This window comes from Martes martes, assembly GCF_963455335.1.
Source record: "Martes martes genome assembly, chromosome: 18".
Classification (NCBI taxonomy): domain Eukaryota; kingdom Metazoa; phylum Chordata; class Mammalia; order Carnivora; family Mustelidae; genus Martes; species Martes martes.
Window position 1 is genome coordinate 20,991,191 of NC_137906.1, and position 21,551 is coordinate 21,012,741.

General features: G+C 56.5%; 1 protein-coding gene across 5 annotated transcripts; it reads right to left on the reverse strand.

The window, feature by feature from the left end:
- Positions 1–89: 89 nt before the first annotated feature.
- FBXL19 (F-box and leucine rich repeat protein 19) lies at positions 90–19,597 on the reverse strand. Of its 5 annotated transcripts, none has more exons than XM_080829798.1 (12): positions 19,257–19,597; positions 18,170–18,308; positions 17,754–17,954; positions 16,222–16,365; positions 16,032–16,118; positions 15,720–15,938; positions 15,186–15,218; positions 13,443–13,954; positions 6,884–7,047; positions 6,637–6,798; positions 1,930–2,148; positions 90–1,822 (listed from the first exon to the last, which is right to left on the reverse strand). In XM_080829798.1, exons 1-12 carry the CDS (start codon positions 19,316–19,318, stop codon positions 1,644–1,646), a joined length of 2,121 nt encoding a protein of 706 aa, XP_080685924.1. In that variant the 5' UTR covers positions 19,319–19,597; the 3' UTR covers positions 90–1,643. The 5 variants fall into 5 exon arrangements, with proteins under 5 accessions (XP_080685924.1, XP_080685922.1, XP_080685923.1 ...); XM_080829796.1 differs by having other exon boundaries at positions 15,057–15,218; XM_080829797.1 differs by having other exon boundaries at positions 15,720–15,953.
- Positions 19,598–21,551: the final 1,954 nt, after the last annotated feature.

Below are 21,551 nucleotides of genomic sequence, written 5' to 3' on the forward strand. Positions count from 1 at the left end.
AGGAGGCCCAAAGGATGAGCACTCCGGTAGTCCCAGCTTTTTCCCCGACCCAACGCCGGAGAGACACACACGAACGCGGCGGCCCTGGCTGGAAGATTTTGAGTTTTATAGCAAACCGTATTGTACAGACCTGGGGCCCAGGGGCCCAGCCCGGCTGGGACCCCCCCACTTGCCCCCGCCGAGCTGCCTCCTCCCCCTCCCCCAAGCGGCCCCATCCTCAAGCCTTTCGCGATACCCAGAACCCCCTCCCCTCCGGCCTTTGGTCCGCCCAGTCCCTCCCCCCACCCTCGCACCTCCCTGTTACCTGAGGTATGTGGATAGATTCCCCCCTCCCCTACATGGTACATCCCGGCTCCCCGGGGAGCCCTGGGCGGAGGGGCGGGACCTGGCCCCAACTCCTCCCCCTGACTCCCCAAGCCCCGCCCCCGCCCCAGGAGGGGTGGGGGAGGGCCAAGAGTCTGTTACTAAGTTCCCATGGCAACTAAGAGGGGCCATTTCCAGCCTTAGCACTGGCTTCGGGAGGTGTCCATTGGCTGCTATTTCCATGGCAACCAGGAGTGGCAGTTCCCTGGGCAAATGGGATACAAGTTTCCATGACGATGAAAGAGTGGGAAGAGCCACGCTGGAGGAGTCCCATCTTCCCCCATCATTGGGCTGGCACCCCACCCCCACCCCCACCTCAGGTCAGGAGGGGTGGAGCTGCTCAATACAGTAAAGCAAGAGAGAGTCTGGGGGGTGGTGCGGTCCAAGCTGGGTGCCCACCAGTCCAGTCTCAGTCCAAGCCGATCAGTCCCCTCACTCCGGCTCCCCCAGGTCCGAGGTTCCCCCGGTTCAAGTAACACTTCAGTACAGATGAATGTTCAAGTATTGTGCGGGGAGGCGGGTAGGGGGCTGGGGTACCCCTCACCACTCCCCTGGGCCGCGCTGAACAGCGGGTAGGCCCGCGGCCCCCACTCCTCGCAATAGCTGCCATTGTCAGTGACGTTCAAGGAGTCAGGGTTGGGGGGGAAAGAACTGAAATCTGGGGAGGGAGTAAGGAGAGGGGTGTGACCCCCTGAGGAGGTACTACTGCCCCCACGCCTGCTCTTTGCCCCCACCCCTCACTCAGCCCTGGCTTTCCCCTGGTTCCCCGAGTCCCCCCATCTCTGACACGTGGATCCCCAATTGCTCCTCTGGTTTCCCTTTTTGGCCCCACCCCCACCCCCCAACTCCAAGTATCTGGTCTTTGTTCCCTGAACCCTTGGTGATCTGCTTTCTGCCCCCCCTCCCCCAGCCCATCCTCCACCTCCCCCAGCCCCCTGGCTCCCAGTATCCTGTGTGCAGATACCCTTTCCCCATTTCCCTCCCTCAAACTTGCACCTTACCCCCCTCCCACCATCCCTTTGGCTCAGCACCCCCCCGTACCTCTGACCCACTCCCCCCAGGGGATGGACAATGAAGCAGGTGGAAGGGAGAGGGGATGGGAAGGAGAGACCCCCAGAGATATCAGTGCAGGGGGTAGAGAGGGGGAGGGAGGCTGGCTCGAGTCCCTGGGCAGGAATCCCAAGTCATGAGGTGGGTAACCTGGCCTCCTGGCAGGGATAAAATGAAGGCCCGAGGTCCAGGCTCCTGATGAGTCCTGGGGGAGGGTGGGGGGCACCCAACTAGCTGTCCTTGAGAAGCAGCTTCTCCTCTGGGCAGCGGAAGGGGCCAGGGGGCCCAGCGGCTGCCAGCCGGGCACAAGCTTCAGGGGAGAGCTGGCGGCAGGAGCGCAGGTCTAGGCGGCGTAGGCGCGGGCAGCGGCGGAACAGCGGGAGGCAGTGGTCCGTGAGGCGGTGGCAACCTGGGGAGGGGGGAGGCAGTGGTAGCGGAGACCACAAAGGTTAGCAGGGAGTGGGCACTGGCCACGGGGACAAGCACACTACCGGGACGGACAGACAGGATGCTTACCGGCAAGATTGAGGTGCACCAAGGTCTCTCGGAGCGGGGAAGTGGGGGCTGTGAGGAGGTGGACGCTGGGGTCCCCAACGTGGGCGCAGTGGCTCAGGTCCAGGGCACTCAACTGGGGCGCATGGCGCAGCAGGAGCCGCAGGGAGGCATCTGTCAGCTCCAGGCCTGCCAGGCGCAGCTCTGCTACCCCCTGCAGCCGCCCACGGCTCTCCGTTTGCCCTGGGCAGGCAGTGAAGAGGTCAGCACCCCTGGCTACTCCTGTGCCCACCCCCAGGCATCCAGACCAGCTGTGTCCACACTCCTATGCCTCACCACCCCCAAACCTGCTTCCACAACAGCAGGTTGTGGAAGAGAACCTGTGCAGGTAGAGAATCTACGCAGGTAGAGAACCTGCGTTCTCTATGTGGCTTACTCTTCTCCCAAACATCTGCACAACCTGACCTCATCTCATCTGTCCACTGCTCACATCACCTCCTCTATGAGGCCCTCCATGATTACTCCATTTGATATGGTAACATTCCACATGTTCCTACCCCTTCCCTGCCATTATTGTTTCCCCTTTTCTCACCATGGGACCTGTTTTTTTTTTTTCTCTCTCCTCCCACTAGAATGTAAGTTCCACAAAGGCAAGAATTTTTGTCTTGTTTTTGCTCTACCCCTAGCAATTGGGACATCGGTGCTCAGTATTATTCACTCATCTGACAAATGCCATCTCTAATAGAACTGCCACCCCAGGGTCCCCTCCTACTTCCCTCTCCTTCCACTGGTAATATCACCAGCTGGATCCCTTTCTCTCCATTCCCCAGACACCCCTCTGGGACAACACCACTCTTGCCTGGACTCCTGCCCCAGCCTCCCCACCCAGTCAAGTCTCTCCTCTCCTTCCTGGCATTCAAAGAGAGCTATGCTCAAAAACAAATGGGACATGGGGCATCTGGGTGGCTCTGTCGGTTAAGCATCTGCCTTTAGCTCTGGTCATGATCCCAGGGTCCTGGGATCGAGTCCTGCGTCCAGCTCCCAGCTCATCAGGGAGCCTGCTTCTCCCTCTCCTCCCCACTGTGCTCTCTCTATCTCTTCTCTCTCAAATAAATAAATAAAATCTTTAAAAAAAAAAAAGTGGGGCACCATCCCTCCTCTACTAGAAACTCTTAAGAGCCCCTCTCTGGTTAGAACATTCCAGTTCCTATAAGGGCTCATCCCTGTCTCTGTTCCCAACTCCCCTCCCACACTCCCAAACACCTGGGCCAAATTCCACAGGTGACCCTGCTCTGAGACTCTGCCCACGGACACCTATGTTCAATCCTATGCGGGGCTGATGTCCTTGGCTTTTAGCTCTGAGGTTAGAGCTTCTTCCCACATCTCCAGGGAAGAACTCACGTCCCTCATTTCTACACCCAAAGCATGTGGCATGTAGCCTGCTTTTCTTTTAGTGTATCTACCACATTCCGCATTTTGGGTTTTGGGAAGAGCAGGGAGGGGCAGAGGGAGAGACAGAATCTTAAGTAGGATCCACTAAGCAGGGAGCCCAAATGGGTGGCTCTATCTCTTGACCCTGAGATCATGACCTGAACGGAAATCAGGAGTCAGACGCTTAACCAACTGAGCCACACAAGTGCCCCTATTTTTTTTTGTTTTTTTAAACTAAGTGCCTAAGGTACACCAGCCACCATGAATTAAGCACTCAGTGTGGGCTGGGCACCAGCCAAGGGGACCAAGTGGCAGCCTGTTCCTAGGCCAAGGGCTCTTCTGCGCCCCCTGGAGGACTGCCTAAAACGGTTGCTGGACCTACCCAGAGGTTAGGGAACCTAAGGGAGGTCTCAGAGTTTATTTTTCTGAAAAGTTCTCCAGTAATGGAGATGCTGCTCGTCTGGACCATGCTCTAAGAACCACCACTGCATGATTATCACTCCTGCTTACAGATGAGAACTTTGAGGCTCAAATCATTAAAACAATCTGTCCGAGGTCGCCTGACTGAACGGAGGACGGCAGACCAAACACACCTCGGCACTATCTGCCCCTCAGGCACCAACCCAGCCCATAGATACACCGGATCAGATATCACCAACTCACGAAACTAGTCTACACAAATGTGTTACGGAATCTGCAAAGCGCTGACATTTTTCTTACATTAATACCGAATGCTACAAAAAGGACACTTCCGTAAAGGAATTTAGCTAGACCTTTTCTTTGAAAAATCGTACGATCTGGCACCACTGGGCTAGCTGGGCACTTGGAAAGGGCTAGCTGGATACTGGGTTGCAAGATGTTACTCCCTCCAGTCATTCACCGAGCCCATCCCTTCTGTCACCTGCCAGGCCATCTCCGTGGGCACCTGACTTGGCAAACTGAATTCCACCTCGTTTTTTCCTTTGAGGAGCTGAGAGCCTGGGAAGGATACATCTACAGATGCCCTTAATCTTGGGGCACAGTTAAAAGCCATCAGAGGGAAGCAGAGGACAGACAGGTCACTTCTGGCTTCTGCATCTGCCAGGATTTCACTGAGGTGGCAGGATTTAAGCCAGGCTTTCAAGGATCTGAACATGAGAAGTGGGACGAGAGCAGGCCAGGCAGAGAACGCAGGGACAAAAACAAGGAAACAGCAGAACTTTAAGTTTTGCTGGAGGAATGCTGCACAGAGCCAGGGAGCCAAGATAAGAAAGATGGGTGCAGAGTCCCAACACTACAGGAGGTCCTAAGGGCCTGGGAGGCTCATCTCTGCAAGCTCCTGAGGTAGTTCAGGCAGGAAGAACGTGTCAGTGTGCCTGCCAACCGGCCCTTTCTCACCTCGGGGAATCCACGGTTCCCAGTGCTCACCCTCATCCCCACCCGAATCTTCCTGGCTCAGGCCGATTCCGGTAAGAGCGGGCAATGGGGGAGTTCTCTGGTCTAGCTCTGCCTGTGTGACTCGCAGCAGTCAGTCAGCCCCTCTGAGCCTCTGGTGCCTTGTCCAGAAGAATCCTAGATGCTTCCCTACCTCCTTCCAAGGCTGCTGTGAAGGGGGGGGCGGGGTGGGAAGAAGGGAACTGAAAAGTGAGCTATGAAAGCAAGGCTCTAGGGTGAGTACAGCCCTTGCGCTCCCAGAGCTTAGAACTCGGGGAGAAGAAATGGGTTTTCATCAAATCACTTCACCACCACACAGTCATAGCTGGGGGGGAACTACTCTCAAAGCTCTAAAGGAACCCTGATCTCAGGGAGGGGGGGAGGGATCATGGAGAGCTTCTAGGAAGAAGTGGCATTTATGCTGAGACCTGAAGACTGATTAGGTGTTAATTAGACAAAGGGGGATACAGCATTCTGGACAAAGAGGACTAAGCAAAGGCCTGAGGGCTAAAGAGAATCTTGGCAAGGAGGCTGAAGAGGCTGAAATGTGGGGATGGCATAGGTCAGTGAAAGCCAGACCATGCCAGGCCTCAGCGACAATGTAGTAGTCTTTATCCAAAGAGCACTGGGGGATTATGAGGAAGAATTTAGCGCACAGGGGTGACATGGACAGGTTTGCCCTTCTGGATGGTTCCCCTGGCATCAGTGTGGAGACCATACTAGTGGGGGCCAGAGAAGCTGTTGTGAGCATCCCATCTCCTGGCTAGACAAGGAAGCCCCAGGCCTCAGTGCTCCTAACCCACACCTCCATTGGGACCCGCCTCTGCTCCCAGCATTTCCCCTCTCCCAGTACAGGCCTCCTATCCTACTGAAGTGCTTATTTCTGCCTCACTTCCTGGGACGACCCTGTCCCTTTCAGGACTCAGTTCAAACAGCCCGGCCTCAAGGAGGGATTCTCTCACTGCTCCCCACACCCAACCACAGCCTCAATCGTATCACCCTGTAACCTTCTATTTCTGATTCTCTCTCTCCTGCATCACTGGGGTTCTATCAGGGTAGGGACTGGGGCTGTTTGAGGTCTCCAAGGCCTGACACAGGGCCAAGGCCGGAGTATATGTTCAATAGTAAAAGCCATCTTTACCTGACAGGGCACCTGGGCTGGACCCGGGGTGAAGAGGTAGCTGGCCTGACTTGGGAGATGATACCACCAGCCCCATGCAACCTTCCAAGCCAGCCGTCTCCCTGTTTCTGCTCCACTCCCTCAGGAAAACCCTTGTCCTTTTACTGTAGGACAAGAGGGCACACAGGCCAATTCTATGGCTCACTTGTATGTGTACTGATCCACGCATGAATTTTAAAAGAATGTTATATTAACTGCCATCATTTAAAATCAAGGATATTTCACAGGAAAATCCAGTATCTGGCTCCTCTTGACAAATGGAAGGGACTGGCCACCCTGGGCCTGCATTCTTTCATGGCCATTGCCGCTGCTCCCTTTGGAGGAGGCTCTCCAGTAGCACCACCACACCCAGTGACTTCACTCCTATCTGCCATCAACCATGCCCCTGGCTTCTTCCAGAATTCTTATGTCAGCCTCCTGTCCTATACCATGTTCCAGCACATACTTATCTCCCCTCTGGAGGGCAGGGCCTACCTCCCCTTCATCCCTGTTCCCTCACAGTTCCTATCACAGGGCCCAATGCATAGCAGATAAGTAAAGGAATGAACAGTAGCCAAGCAAGGCCTCCTCACCAAACTCATGTGTTCTGCCCTTTCTTCAAATCTCTTAACATCCAGCATAAGTCAGAAGAGACCCTGGAGGCCTCATACCTCCCCCCTTCCCCCCTTGGCCAACCCATTCTACAAATGAGCCAACAGACGCCACACCTGGTTTGGTGTCTGGTGGAGGCAAGAGCAGCTCGCGGAGCTGGGAGTCTTTAACATCCTCAATCCAGCGGAGATCCAGGAGCCGCAGGGCCGGCAGTGGGGCTGAGCCCAGGGCAGAGACAGAGAGCCAGGAGCAGCCGGAGAGCACCAGCTCCTGCAGGCCTGGACAGGGGAGGTTGGGAAGTCAGCACTCCATCCCAAGACCGTCTCCCTCTTCACCCTGTCCTACCTTGCCATCCCGCCCTACCTTGCAGACGGTTCAGAAGCCACATGAGCTGCTTCTTGGAGACACCTGTCCAGCTGAGGTCCAGGGCTCGGGGCTGGCGACGAACCACACCACTGAGCATGGGTGGGGTCAGAGACTTTCGCCGGCTCAGGTCCATTCGAGGCCACAGACGCTTGTCATAGCACCTATCAGCCACAAGAGGGAGACAGAGCCCTCAGCTCTTAGGGAGCCTGTGAAACTCCCTCTTTCAGGGCTCCCTTCGCCACAGCCCTGTCCTGGCCCAAAACGACAGCAGGGGTGGCAGGAAGTACCCAGCCTCAGGCCAAGAGCACCAGGTCTGGGGCTCAGTTTCATCACTAAGCGAATGCGAGACCCCAGTCAGGTCCATTCCTCTCCCTGAGCCTCCGATGATCCACTTGTAAAATGAAGGTAAGGATCCAGACTCAGCCTGCCCCACAGGGCTACAGTGAGAGCAAATGAGGTCACGGCAGTTTGTAGCCCTTACAGCTTATAAAACAGCTTGCCAAAGACACAAACACCCTACACACTGTATTTGATGTAACACCAAAGGGATCCCTCAGCAGCCTCCACCACCCCCACCTGGGGCTTCTGGAGTTCTCCCTGGCTAAGTTATGGTGACTCGTGGGAACTTCTCATCTCCTCTATTCATCTCTGCCTTTGAGCCACATCTGCCCCATCCTGATGGCCAGCTGCCCAAGGCTCAACTTACAGCCCCCTTACCTCCTGTCTCCGGTTACTGTATCCCTCCAACTAGAATGTAGGCCCTCCAGGGCTGGACGGCTTTTCCCCTTTGGTAGCGCTGGGACCTAGCCCCATGCTAGGGGTCATCTGTTGCACCAATGAATGGTGCGAAGCTGGTGTGAAGTCCCTGAAGCTTCCACTGAGCGCTCCCCCACAACCCACGTCACCTACAGCTTCTCATTTATCCACTCAGTGTTTACGGAAGGCATGGTAGCGCCCAGGAATCAAAGTTCCAAAGACGACTAAGGCCTACACAAAGTGAAAGAGCTTTCCTGATCCCTCACAGCCCTGAGGGGTCCAACATGCAGTGAACCAGAGCAGGGTTTCCTGAACTTATTTTTACCAAGGAACCCCTCCCCACCTCTCCCAAGGTCATCTGTGAACACTCTGTGGCACACTAAGGTTCCTTGAGACTTGGTCTCAAAACTCTCCTTCCAGTTCTCAAAAGCATGTCAGGAAATTCCCACTGGGCTAGACGGACTGTGTCAGAAGCAGCAGGGGTGGGGAAGGCCCAGGAAGCTGTGTCTTCCCGCCCTTCACCCCCCACCCCCATTCTGAGGGCTTTCCCTTCGAGAAGCCCTGGGCTGCAGCAGTGGTTACCAGCTCCTGGCCCGTAGTTGGTTGCTCTCCCCTTCTCTCAGAACATGAATTTATCTTTCAGTCGATCCCCTCCTTGCACTTAAAACCAGTATTTCTTCACATAAAAATGTTAACCTTAGAAATCTGTACAATAAAAACTAACTGGGTCTATTAAATCCTGGGCAGGTGCTGCTGTGGCTTTAGGCTACCATCTGAAGACTATTTTTGTTAAACAGGGAGGTAAGTATTAGAGAGGTGTTAAAGATACAATAGCACCCAATGGAGAGACTTCCTTTTCAAAACTAACAGAAAGATTAAGCCATGGTTTTGTGCCACTTGAGACTGCCAGGCATTCTCCCGTCTGACATTTCAGGGAATTACTGGGGGGCACAGACACTAAGGCTTCAATCCCAACGACTCCACTTTGCCACTTGCAAAGCTCTCTGACTATAAAACAGAAAAGGAAAACACCCTGCCTACACGCGACCCAGCTTCTGCCCCTTGTCTCTAGCCACTTGGTGAAATCCTGCCCACTCCAACCCAGTCTGGAGTCTCAGCTCCACTGCCACGATCACCCCGAAGCCCTTCTGGATCTTCCATGGCTACAGAGGGAACCCTTCCCCCACTGGGGGCACACACAGGCCCCCCAGCTGTTCCTATAACATACTCCACAACAGCCACATGGAACCACCTGCCAGCCAACAGACATACAACGCTGCCTGGTGCCAACATATATGGGCCCCTGTCGTGCTTCTGCCCAAAATGCCAACCAAACCAGAGCTTTCAACACCCAGTCCCAGTGTCTCCTCTCCCAGAAAGTCTCCCATGACTTTTCTTGGCTTGAACCAATTGGTCCCTTTGCCCCTGAATGACCAGGACCCCGGGTTTAAACCTCAAAGGGGCAGCCCATAATCACTCAGGGCCCTACAGATCCTAAGTGACTGCATCCACTGGGCTGTCAGGAAATGGGGGAAACACAGCCCATCCACGGTAACTGAAGCAGCAAGGGATATAGTGAAGAGTCAACGAGAGGGCTGGACAGGGAGCCTCGCAGGGAGACAGTGAGGGGAGGGAAGACAATGTATGCTCCAGATGGGGAAGAGCCAGCAGCCAGGCCTAGGGCACAGAGAGAACACGGAGCGCTCTGAGAAACTCAAGCAGCAGGAACAAAGGGCAAGGAACCTTTGTTGCAACTTATTTTAAGATTTTATTTATTTATTTGAGGCAGGGGAGCACAAGTAGGGGTGGGCAGAGGCAGAGGGAGGAGCAGATTCCCCGCTGAACAGGGAGCCCCAATGTGGGGCTTGATCCGAGGACCCTGGGAATCATGACCTGAGCCCAAGGCAGACGCTCAACCGACTGAGCCACCCAGGTGCCCCGGCAAGGAACCTTTGGAGGAAGGTGGGGATGACCACGGGATTAAGATCTAGTGTTGGGGTGCCTGGGTGGCTCAGTGGGTTAGGCCTCTGCCTTCAGCTCAGGTCATGATCTCAGGGTCTTGGGATTGAGCCCTGCATCGGGCTCTCTGCTTGGCAGGGAGCCTGCTTCCCCCTCTCTCTGCCTGCCTCTCTGCCTACTTGTGATCTCTCTGTCAAATAAATAAATGAAATCTTTGGGAGAAAAAAAAAAAGATCTAGTGTTCTAGTGTTTATCAAGGGTTTTCTATGGGCCAGGAACTAGTCTGTACCTCAGGCAGTTAACATCACAACAGCCCTACGAGGTAAATACTGTTACTACAACCTCCTTTTTAGAGTTATGGAAAATGAGGCCCAGAGAGGCTGAGAAACTTGTTCGAGGTCCCACAGCTACTAAGTGGCGGCAGAGCCAGGCTTTAACCCAAGCTGCTCTGGACTGAGCCTGAGCCGGGTCTGAGAGAAGAGGCGGGAGGTGGGGGACGGGGGGCAGACTACAGAAGGGGCCCGGGGTGGGCACGCTGTGGCAAGGCAGGCCGCAATGCCAGGCGGGACTTTCATTGACTGCAGTCGCTGAGGTACTATATGTGTTTAAATGTCCAGCAGGGCTGTGGGAATTCAGTGTGAGGGCAGCAGGGAACCATGGATGGGTCCTTTCTAAGCTGCAGAATGACATGAAGGTGACGGGCAGGAAGAACTGTTAGGAGGCACCGCCTGCCCTCACTCAGGGGCCTTAGGGCGTGATGTCCAAGTTCCCTAACCCAGTTCACTTTTCCCTAGACTCCAGCCATGCCGACTGAGTCAGCCCCCTCTTAAGCCCACCTCCCGAACCTGAAGTTCTGATCCTAAACCTCTGTCTTGCAGGGGCGCCTTGGGGATGCAGACGCACCCGCCCAGCTGATGTCTGCCAGAAGCTCACAGCCTTCTGGACTCCAGCCCAAGCTGGTTCTTTACTCTCAGCTCTCTGTCCTCCCTGATGCCACCGCTGTCCTCATACCCGCCCATCTCCAGGCCTTCCTTCCAAGCCCCAACTGGCCTCGACTTTGGGGTACAGTCCCTTCCTTGCCACCCTCTCTCCCCGTCTTCCAAACTTCCAACCCTCTTTTCTGCGCCTCAACAACTCCGCCATGCTTCCTCTGCCTACCCCCTCCCCTCTTGGTACATTCACTTTGCCTCCCAGTTCCAAGAGGAGATAAAAGCCACCAGACAGGAAAGCCTGCAACTTCCTGCTCTCCCACCTACAAATTTCTCTCTGCCTCCACCCTCACTAGCTCTTTCCACACACCATCCTGATTTCCTCACTTCCGTCCATCCATCCATCCATCCATCCAACCAGTATTGTCTTAGAACCTCCTGTATGCCGGGCACCATCTTAGAAACTAGGAACATAGCAAAGAACAAATCAAGTCCCTGCCTTGGAGCTGATGTCCTCAACCCCATGTGACATGGCTTTGGTCCCCTACTCCCACGTAGCACAGCCAAGGACACCAGAACCTCGTGTAGCAAATCCAACTGCCACCTCTGGTCCTTGGTCTCCCACGACCTCTCGCCAACATCCCACACTTTATCATTCACTCTTTCCTCAATCTCTCTCCTACAGGACACTTCCGCCATCTCCTTCATGTCTCTGGCTGCTCTTTCTCTAACTCATAGACACTGACATTCTGTCTTCTGCCCTCTTTCTGGAAGCTGCTACCTAGGGGAAAAACTTCCAAACTTGGATCTTTCCAGCATCAAATCTGTACATCCACCTGCTGTCCTGCTAGCTACTGACTAGCCCCCAAGCCTTTCGGACAAAACGTGTCCAATCTGAGAGCTTCCCTTTCCCAGAACCTGCTCGTCCTCTGGTACTCCCAAGCTTGGGGAATGGCACTGCTGCCCACCCAGGCTCGTGGGCCAGACACTCAGCCGAAGAGTCATCACCCTGGTGCTCTCTCTAACAGCCATTTAGTTACTGAACACAAGCTGCTCTGCTTTTAAAAAATTCTCAGCCCAAGTCCCTCCTCTCTACCTGTCCTGTCCCTACTTCTGTGCCTACATCTGACAGAGCCTCCTGATGGGTCCCACTGTACCTGCTCTACCCTACTCTCATCCTTATCAAAACCCACCATTTTACTGAGTGTTTAGCACCTTCCAGGTACTGTGCTAAGTGCTTTGTAAGAACCACTTTATTTACTCCCCATTGGGTAGGAGTATGAAGCCTAGACTCCAGATGAGAAAACAGGCCTTGAAAGGTAAAGCTATCCCCCCACCGCTAGACACTCAGGCAGGACAGGAGGCACAGAGGATGACACCCATGGGTGCCAGACTCCAGGGCCCAAGCTGGAAATCTCTGTGCCGTCTCAGGTCCACTGCTTCGTCCACTTCCGGTCACAAGTCTCTCCCTGAGGGAGAAACTAAGTCCTCTTCAGTCCTGGATCCCACCTGTCAAGCACAGAGCAGGCCTTGGAGAGGCCTCGGCAAACATATCGCCAGTCACTACACGTGCGGGGTGGCTGTCCCCAGCAGTTGTTCTCTTAGCTTCTATGCTGCAGGCGGACTGGCAGAGGTCCAGGCCCAAAGTCTGAGGATGTAAAGTCTGTGCTTTCAGTCAATATTTGCAACTGAGGGAATGATACTGGGTACAACTAGGGCACTGAGTAGTTTCTACTTTCAAGGTACTGTCCTTGGTTCTGTGTACATTAGCTCACAAAGATGCTATGAAGTAAACACTTCGCTTCTCCGGGCTTAACAGGTGAAGAAGAAACTGAGGCACAGAGAAGTTAAGAAACTAGCCCAGCGGCCGTCAGCTTATCAGGGGAAGAGTAAGAGTCAACCACAGGCAGTCCGCCTCAGAGTCGCTTGCACCGTGACTTCGGGTGTCCCCCTTTCTCCCCCACGGCTGCGATTACAAGGAACACGTTAGCCCCCAATTTGCAAAGTGCCCGCCAGAATGCCTCCTCCACAGTAAGGGCATGGGAAACAGCCCGAATGTACTCATTTAATGAAATACTTCTTGGGCGCCTCCACTGCCCTTGTCCCATGCTGGGAACATGCAGATAAAACAGACACAGTATCCACCCCGCTCTAACAAGCGCTGTGAACACGAGTATGAAGAAACGAGTGAGGGCTCGTCGGTGTGTGGAGGGCCTCTGTGTGCTCTGTGAGAGGAAGAGCATGCTGTGGTATCTCATGGGACTGGGCGAGGATTTTGTCAGGGGCAGGATCGAAGAGGAAGACCAGGGGCTTGGGAGGATGACTGATATTTCTGAACAAACAAGGTTCAGGAAGCAGTGGGGAGATGGGGGGACAACAGGCAGAGGGAGCGGGGAGCGGCTCTGGGGCACAAAGAAGGAACGAGGGGAGTCACGAAGCTGAAATGTGGCTGCCCCTGAGAGGGCAGGGCCACCTCAGTTACGTGTAAATGGAACCTCCAGTGAGACTGTCCTCAGCAAATAGACCGTGCAAAGCAAATCGGGTGATGCACGACAGCACTGAGCACTACACTTGCCCCAGGAACACTCATAAATGACGGTTCTTAGAAGGAAATATTCTTGAGCCATGGGGCGTGGGTTCAAATTCCTGGTTCCACTACCTCCTCTCCACAACCTTGACCTCAGCTTCTGTAAAAGGGAATAATACTACCTATCCTCACAAAGTTGTTCCGAGAGTTAAATGAGCTTGAGCAATGCAAAGGAGCTTACACGCAGCAGTTGGGGAAGCATCAGACTAGAATGCATACATGACACAAGAGTAGCAGTGAAGTAAGAACAGGACCCAGAGAGGTCATCACCTGCCGCTGCAGGTCCTATGGCAAGTGAGAACCCAGGCCTGTCCAGGCCACTCACCAGCGGCTCCAAGTCCGGCAGACTCGCATGCAAACGCACAGCTCTCGGGGCCCGAGGTGCTGGAAGACACGAAGCCAGGCGGCGCGGGGCAGGGGGTGGTCGGATCCAGCGGCCAAAGGCAGAGTGTCGGGCTCAGGGCTTCGAGGTGGGGGCCGTACCACGTGCCTCTCCAGCTGTGGGGGCCGGGGCGGCGGGGCGGGGCCCAGGGGCCAGCTGAGGAGGGGCCCCCCACTGCCAGGGCGCACAGCCCGCCGCCCCCCGCGGTTCTCCTTCTCGCCCGAGCTGCCCCGGGCTGGCCGTCGCCCATTCCGGGCCTCGCCAGGGGCCTCATCCTCACTCAGCGATGTGCCCGAAGAGTCCGAGTCGGAATCCGAGTCCGAGGAGGACGAGGAGGTGTCGGGCACCCGCTCCAGCAGCTGGCACATACGCTTGAAACGCTCGAGCTTCTCCCTTTGCGGCGACGGGGACGGCACGGCCGGGCCTTCGGCAGAGGCCAAAGGCGGCTTTGGTTTCTGCAAGGAGATGGGGGGAGGCTGTTCTAGGGTCCGACGCGCACTGTTCCACCCGCCTGCCCGGAGGAGTGAGCAGGGGAGGAGCAGCCCAAGAGGCAGTCCTGAGTTCCAGCCCTGACTCTGTCCCTGAACGGTGTGAGGCCTCAGCCACGTCAGGTCCCTCCTTATCTGTCATGTGAAGGTACTGATTCAAAGAATTAGAAGCCTTATGGGTTTCGATAACTTAAGAGTTTTCAAAGGCTGTGAAATATGGACAACGGTTAGAGATGTCATTTTGAGCTTCGGCTCTGCTATCAACTCTCTGTGTGACCTTGGGAAGCCCCGGCCTCGTCATCCCTAACACGGAAGGCTGGACTAGATGATTCCGAGTGTCTAACAGTCACCGATATGAGAGTGACAGAGCACCTCATACTCATGGACTCACATCCTCACAGCGCTCCAATGGAGTGGCAACCTGGGCCACTTTTCTTACACTCGAGGAAACAGAGGCTCAGAGAGATGAAGTGACTTGCCCAAGGTTACAAACTGACAAATGGCAGAAGCAGGATTTGAACACAATCAGGCAGACCCCTGCATTCAAGTGTCAGTGCAAAGGGACGTCTGATTTCTAGCTTTGCTGTGTGATCTTGGGCAAGTCTTTTAACCTCTACTGGGCCTCATCTTCCTCACATCTAAGTACATTTCACAGTTCACAAATCTCATTTACTTTCATTAGATGTAAACAGTTCTGTGGGATGGGTGGATAAGGTAGATAGTATCCTCTCCTTCACAGATGAGGAACCGAGGCTCAGAGCAGCTGACAAGTTGCCAAGACCACACAGGGAATCAGTGGACAGGGATTTGAACTCAGTTCTTTTCCCTTTAAGGTTTGGAAAGATGACGCAGATGGGTCAGATGACACCCCAAGGGTTCCTGGAAAGTCCTGTGGCCTGGCCCCAACCCACCTCTTCCCCCTCCACTCTTCCCAGGGGTCCAGATGCCCACTGTGGCCAAAAGGGGCAGGGGCGGGACAAGGTGAGCAGGAAGGGACAGATCTCTGTCTCTAGGGTGGAGGGTGGGGCAAGGAAAGGTGGGAGGGGGAGGGAGGAGGTCCCCGGCACACCTCCCAGTTCTCGGGAGGGAGCCCAGGGTGGCAGGACGAGAAAGCCTGGCTTGGATTCAGAACCCTGGGGGGCAGAAGGCCAGGGCCGCCTGGGTCCGATCCTCGGAGGAGGCAGGCGTCTCCACCCACCTTCTTCAGGTGCCTCTCTCGGCCTCCTTTCACCTACCAGAGCAAGAAGGAAATATGGGGAAAGGGCAAGACCTCATTAGCCCCTCACCGTCCACAAAACTAAGATTCATGTTCATTTCTTAGACTACAAATCCCAGAAGCCCCCATCTCAGGAAGAACTCTGAGCATGCTCACCTTCCCAACCAGTGTCTTGGCTCACTGAGCATGCTCTCCTCTTCTCTTTCTTCCCCCTCAGGCCCTTCCCAGCCCCTCCTTCCTCCTCTGTAGCAGCTAATTTGAGCATGCTCTCTCCCTCCTACTTGAAGTACCCAGGGCTCCCAAAGCTTCCCTGCCCAGTGCACGTTGCCCCTCACCTGCACCTCTCCTCCCCACCGAGCATGCTCCACCCTCCCCAAACTTCCTGAACCACATCCCCCAACAACCCCTTAGGGAACCCAGCGGCAGCCTCCCAGGCCTACCCTCCCAAAAAAGGAACTAAACTACCAATCCCAGAATCCCTTGGGTTGGACCTAACGAGCATGCTCCCTGGCTCACCTTTTTCCTTGGGGTGGGGGGCTCATTCCCTGCCTCCCTCTCCTTTCTTTTGGGGGGCCCAGGCACGTCCTCTGGGGGGGGCCCAGCAGGTAAGGGGCCCTTGCGCCTGGGTGGGGGTGGTGGAAGCGGCGGCTCCTCCGTCAGCTTCCATCCACTCCCCAGGCTGGCGCCCTCCTCGCCGTTGTCAGCCCTGCGGCGGCCTGGTCCCTCACCTGAATCCTGGGGAGATGGAAGCTAGGGTTGAGGTTCTCTCCAGCTCCCCAACCCACTGTCTGTGCAGAACCCAGCGCCCAGCCCAGCCCCTACCCCTACCTTGCTGGTCCGGCCTTCCTGGGTGCATCGAGGGCACTCCCAGCAGTTAGGGATCTCCGCATTGATGACACCCTCAGCCTTCCCCATCTGTAGGCAGAGGGCAGGGAGTGGATGTAGCGTGCCAGGAAACCCAGAGGCAGCGCTCCCCAGGGCCATCACCTTCAGACTCCAGGGCCCCCAGGGCCATCACCTTCAGGCAGCCAGGGTGGACGATCTCATTGCAGATTGTACACTCCATGAGGCTCAAACCAAATTTTTCTTCCTCTCCCTCTACTGTGTCCTCCTTCCCAGCCTCCCCACACAAGAGGCACACAGCTGTGTGTGGGAGCACGGGCTGTTGGGGAAGAGGGAGTATTAGGGACCCAGAAAGCAAGTGACAGGGGGAAGACCCTTCCTTCTGGGGAGCCTGGCCAGCTGCTGGATGAGGTTCAGAACCCATGGGTCAATCTGGGTCAAATCTTGAATTTGTTCCCTTTTGACAGTATGACCTTGAACAAGTGATTTAACCTCCTTACATCTCACGTCTCCATCCGTAAAAGGGGGCTAGGCATTCTTCCTTTGCAGGACCTTTGGAAGAATGAGATCACCCGGGGAAGCACTGGATACATAGTTGTTATCACGGTTGCAAATGTTGCAGCTGGAATCAGGGTCTGTGTGTGTGACCCTGAAACTCTTGTTGGCTTTGGGGAAAGGATAGAAACCAGAGCAAATAGGACCATACTGTTGAAAGAGAAAGCGGCGGGGGACTGTGGCTGCAGCTTGGGATGATTCGGAGTTTGCACAATGGGCAGCCCAAGTGTTGCTCTGGACCCTACAATGAATCAGGTTTTGGCAAGACTCCTAGGAACGCAAAAGGCAGCTGGCTGGTCCTAAGAGAGAGCAGCCCTCAGACAACTTGACTTTGGGTGGGGGGCAGGGTAATACAGAGTCATCTGAGGGATGCTGAAGGTTGGGAGACAGGCCCAAGGAAAAAGGAGGTAGGGAAAGGAGGAACAGGAAAGCAAGGCAATGGTTGGGGGACAGAGAAAGAGAAGGGGGGGGCTTTAGGGCAAAGAGGCAGCAGAGGGGTTGGAGGGAAAAGGAGGTGGTGGTCCTCCTGGAGGAGGTAGATGGAAAAGGCTGCCTGAGAAAGGCCACATCCTGGAGCTCTGGGGAGCTCAATGGAAGAAACTCATGTTCTCTAATACCTACTGTGTGCTGAGCACACTCAGATCTCTGCTACTGCTTCATCTTTACGACTCAGCAAGGGAAATGTTTCACTGAAAAGGTACTTCGAGGTTCAGAGTGTCTGTTCAAGGTCACACAAAGGGTAAGCCTGGCCTCAAATCCGAGACGACTCTGGCAGGTGAGGAAGAAGCCAGAGAAGACTAAAACCTATTCCGTTGGGCCCACTCTGGAAGTGGGCCCCAGGGCACACATTCCTCTAGGGAGGGGTACAAGAGGGGCTGAGGTCTCTCTGGGTCTGTGCCTCTGAAGCTGGGAAAAACATGAAGGTAAGCAGAAGATTAGATTCTTCTGGGCGCTAACATTGCCCCCTGCTTGGAACTGGAGACAAAAACGGGCCTGCTGGACATCCAAACAAAATAGCGTATGACTGTGTGAACGAACAGGAACTCTACAGTGAGTGCTAGGAAGCAGCCAGCCCAGGAAGGCACCTGGGCCCGCTGGGGAAGGGCACCCATGGCCCCCAGGGGTGTCAGGCGCGCCGGGGGCAGAACTCACGGCAGTGCACTGCCGGAGCAGGCACGACTGCTTCATGCGCCCGGGCCCCCCGAACTTCTTCATGTCCCGGCAGAAGTGGCAGTCCCCGCACTCAGTTCGCACACAGGCCCGGCAGCGGCGGCAGCGGGTTCGGCGTCGGCGCGCTCCGGCCCCCGGCCCCCGGCTGCTCGACGACATTGGGGGCGTCAGCAACGCCGAGGGCTGTGGGTGAATGGGACACAGGGTTAGGTGGGCCCACGGAGGCCCTGGCCTAGGACACTCACGGCAGCTCCCCCCCATTCCTAGGCAGCCAGAGCTTGCTCTCCTACCCCTATCCCGGGTGTGGGAGACAAGAAACAAGGAGATTGTCCCTCCTGGGGTGGGGGTTGGGGGGGGAACCACTCCCTCTACTCAAGGCTTCTCTCCAAAGAGCTCACCTGGCTCCTTTGCGAGCCTGAGAACTGGCTTCCTGACCTCACTCCTCTTTCCTCTAACACTTCTTCAGCACCCCCTTGGCTACCCAGGAGAGGAGGAAGGGACTTCGGCCTCGGCTCTGACACCTCCACACCAAAGCTCCTTGGAAAGCCAGGGTTCCTTGTTTGTGGAGTTACTCAGAGAGACCCCAACTCTTCCCCCGGTATCCAAATGTACTACACCCCAAGCATTCCCCAACCTAAAATCCCCCACACTTACCTCCAAGATAACCACAAATTCCTGGGTAGAAGCTCTAGACCTTTCTTCCTCCCTCCTTTCTCTCTCACACACACAGCTGCCACCCAATCTCTCTTCCCCCCAAACCTATACATTGTCAACAGATCCAATAGGATGCTTGCCCTCCCCCATCCTCAAGGCTCTGAGACACCCTTCTCCCCATGCTGCCTCAGAGGCCCTCCTCAGCCCAACATCTCAACTGTTCTGCTCCCCCAACAAAGCTCCCTCTGCCCCAAGACACCCTCCTCTTGGATCTCTCAGGTCAGTCTGGGCAATCTCCCAGATTCCCTGGGATTCTAGAATCCACCCTGACATCTCCACAGAACTCAGGATGGGCTCAGTCCTACATGTCTTCTCCCCCACCCCCAAGCTTCCCAGGCTACTTTCCATCCCTAATTGTCTAGAATCCCTTGGGTTCCCCTTCCCATGGAAACCAGATCCTCCAAGATCCCATACAGACTCAGCAGGCCTGGAGGGGTCTCTTCGTGGCCAGAGTCTTACCCTAGCTTCCCCCTTTCCAGGGACTTCCAGACCCATCCATGGGGGGAAGGGGCCCTCCAGCGCTCCAGGGGAGGGGCCTGGAGGGCGGCGACTGCAGGCGGGGATGGGGGTCTGCAAGGGGAAGCAGGGTCTAGGAAGGAAGGCCAGTTCCCCAGGGTTGAGAGGTAACAGGAAGGAGGGCTGGGCATGAGGAGTTTGGAGCAAAGAGAGGGCGAGGCTGGGGGCGGGGAAGGTAGAGAGAGGCCGGGCTGAGGATGAATGGGAGTGGGAGCTGCCCAGGTCTGGGGGTGAGGAGGAGCCGCATGAACCCACCTCACACGTGTCCCGGGAGCCATCTCTCCCTTCTCGGCAGCTCCCGGCGGGTCGGCGGCCATCGGCGGCGGGGGGGCCGGGCGGCGCGGGGCGCGGAACGCTCAGAACGCCGGGGTCCACGGCCCCCCGAGGGCGCTCGGCCCCTCCCTCCGGCGGAGGCCGGGACGGCGGCGAGTGGAGATGGGGGGCGCCGGGGGCGAGGCCCTCCCACGGGCTGCGGCGCGGCCCTTCCAGGGGGAGGTCCTGCTCTGGGGGGCTCAGTCCCTCAGCCCCCCCAGGCCAACGGGGGCTCCTCGGGCGCAGGGTGCTCAGCTTCTGCCCGGGCCCCACTCAGTCCGGGGTCCGAGTCACAGCTCCCCTCCCCCCACCCCGCCTCTCCCCAGCGCCCCCGGCCCTTTAACTGGCCCCTTCCCGGCCCCCACTGCCCAGGGGTCCAGGGCCAGGCCTGGGCCCCCCACCGTTTCCGGGGTTCAAGCCCCGCCCACCGCCGGTTCCCGGGGAGGGGGGGGTCCCTGTAACCTGCCCCCCTCCCCTGGGCCCGCCCCTAGACTGCGGCCCCCTGCCCTAGGGCTACCGGGCGAGTGGAGGGGGGTGAAGGAAGCTGCTCCGGCCCCGCCCCCCCAGCCTGCGCGCTCCCCCGCCCTCTCCCCCTCCCCCAGCGCGCGACCCTCCAGAGATAGGGATTTAAATAAAATTTGAATAAATCCCCTTCCTCAAGGCGGAGGATGGAAGGAAAGGATGGAAAGGGGCAGGGAAAGGGGGAGGGGGCAATTGGGGTGCCTCAGCCCCCCTGGTCCCCCGGCCCCGCGCTGCTTCGGCCCGGGGCCCTGGCCGCCTCTCTCATCCCTCCTGAGCTCCTTCCTCCTTCCTCCTCTCTTCCCCCACCCCTCCCTCCTCCTTCCCTCCTCCTCCTCCTCTTTACTCCCTCCTTCTCCCAGAGGAACCCCGCCCCCTGCCCCCTCCTTTCCCCACCACCTCCACTTTCCAGGACGAACACGCGCAGGGCACGACGGAAATCGTAGTCCTGTGGACGCCGGTGACACCGTGGGAACAATGGGATGCTGGGGCCAGCGGGGACTACAAACAAGATGGCGGAGGGCGTGCCAAGCCGGGAGCCGAGGATGCCGGGAGTTATAGTCCGGCTGCCCCGAGGCTCCCCGTTGCAGAGGATAGAGAAGGAGCGGGAACGATGACTACAAACAAGATGGCCTTCTCCCCCGACCCGACCTCTTTCCCAGGCACTCACACGCCCTCCTGTCCACAACCCTCCGCGTGTGTGGTACCTGACGGGAGTCGCAGTCCATCTGCTGCCTTCCCGCTGCCATTTCTACTCGTCAGGAACAATGGAAAGGTGAAAAGGAAGGAGGACTACAAGCAAGATGGCGGAAGAGGGGCGTACACCTGACTAGTAGTCGGTCTTATGAGGTGCGATGGGAATAGTAGTCTTCTGGCCTTCTAGTGTGCCTTAAGAATGGCGGAACCACGAGAATAAGGAGACTACCATAAAGATGGCAGGCTACCTGGCCTCTCCCCGTCGCCTCATTCTACCACCTTGGGCACCTCGCCCGCCTGTAACATCGAGATCCCCCCTCCCGGTGGCGCAGAGCCTGACGGAAGTTGCAGTCTTCCCAGGTCCGCTCTATTATCTTCGGTGGAGACAATGGAAGGGAAAAGGGGCGGGGAAAACCAGAAAGATGGCGGCCGAAGGGAAGGGGAGAAGGCGGCTTGGGATTTGTAGTCCATGCACTAGGGTTGTTCTCTAGTAAGAACGCGGGGAAAGGACTACAATGATGATGGCGGACCATCACTGGCTCTCTGCAGCAATGCCTGCTGGGGGACGTAGTCCCTTCTTAAGCTCTCCAGAGAAAGGACATGGGCTGTTGAAATGTGCATCACGGCGGACACGCCAAATTGCGAGCCTACGGAAAGCGAGCGTGTCTTTCCTCCTCTCCCCACCACCTCTTTCGGAACGACCTGCCGGGAATTGTAGTCCCACGCCTTCTACTCGCTAGTGGAGGGGGAAAATTTATGTCACCAGTGGGGCTCACTACGGGTGAGGGAGAAAGACGTGCGGGAGATCTAAGGAATATATAATGTCCGCCCCCGCGTGTGGCAAGGACTCTTAAGGGTCCTTGAGGGTAAGGCTCTTAAAGGAAAACAACAGTAAACAGTATTGTCGCGACAAGGGAGGCGTGGTTCTCGCCGAAAGTACCATCACACTGTTGTCCCTCGGAGAGCCTGGGTGCCTCACACCCGATGCTTATTCCCCCAAACCTCAAGGAATCAGTATCAGTA

Bases quoted from the DNA above. Each gene is read 5' to 3' on its own strand.
- FBXL19 (XM_080829795.1), bottom strand. From the start codon at position 19,318: ATGGCCGCCGACCCGCCGGGAGCTGCCGAGAAGGGAGAGATGGCTCCC. The intron at 13,955-15,056 runs GTGTGCCGGGGA...ATCTCCTTGCAG, and splicing joins TCCCTCCCGAGAACTGGGAG to AAACCAAAGCCGCCTTTGGC. The intron at 2,149-6,636 runs GTGTGGCGTCTG...CTGCCTGCCCAG, and splicing joins TCCACCAGACACCAAACCAG to GGCAAACGGAGAGCCGTGGG.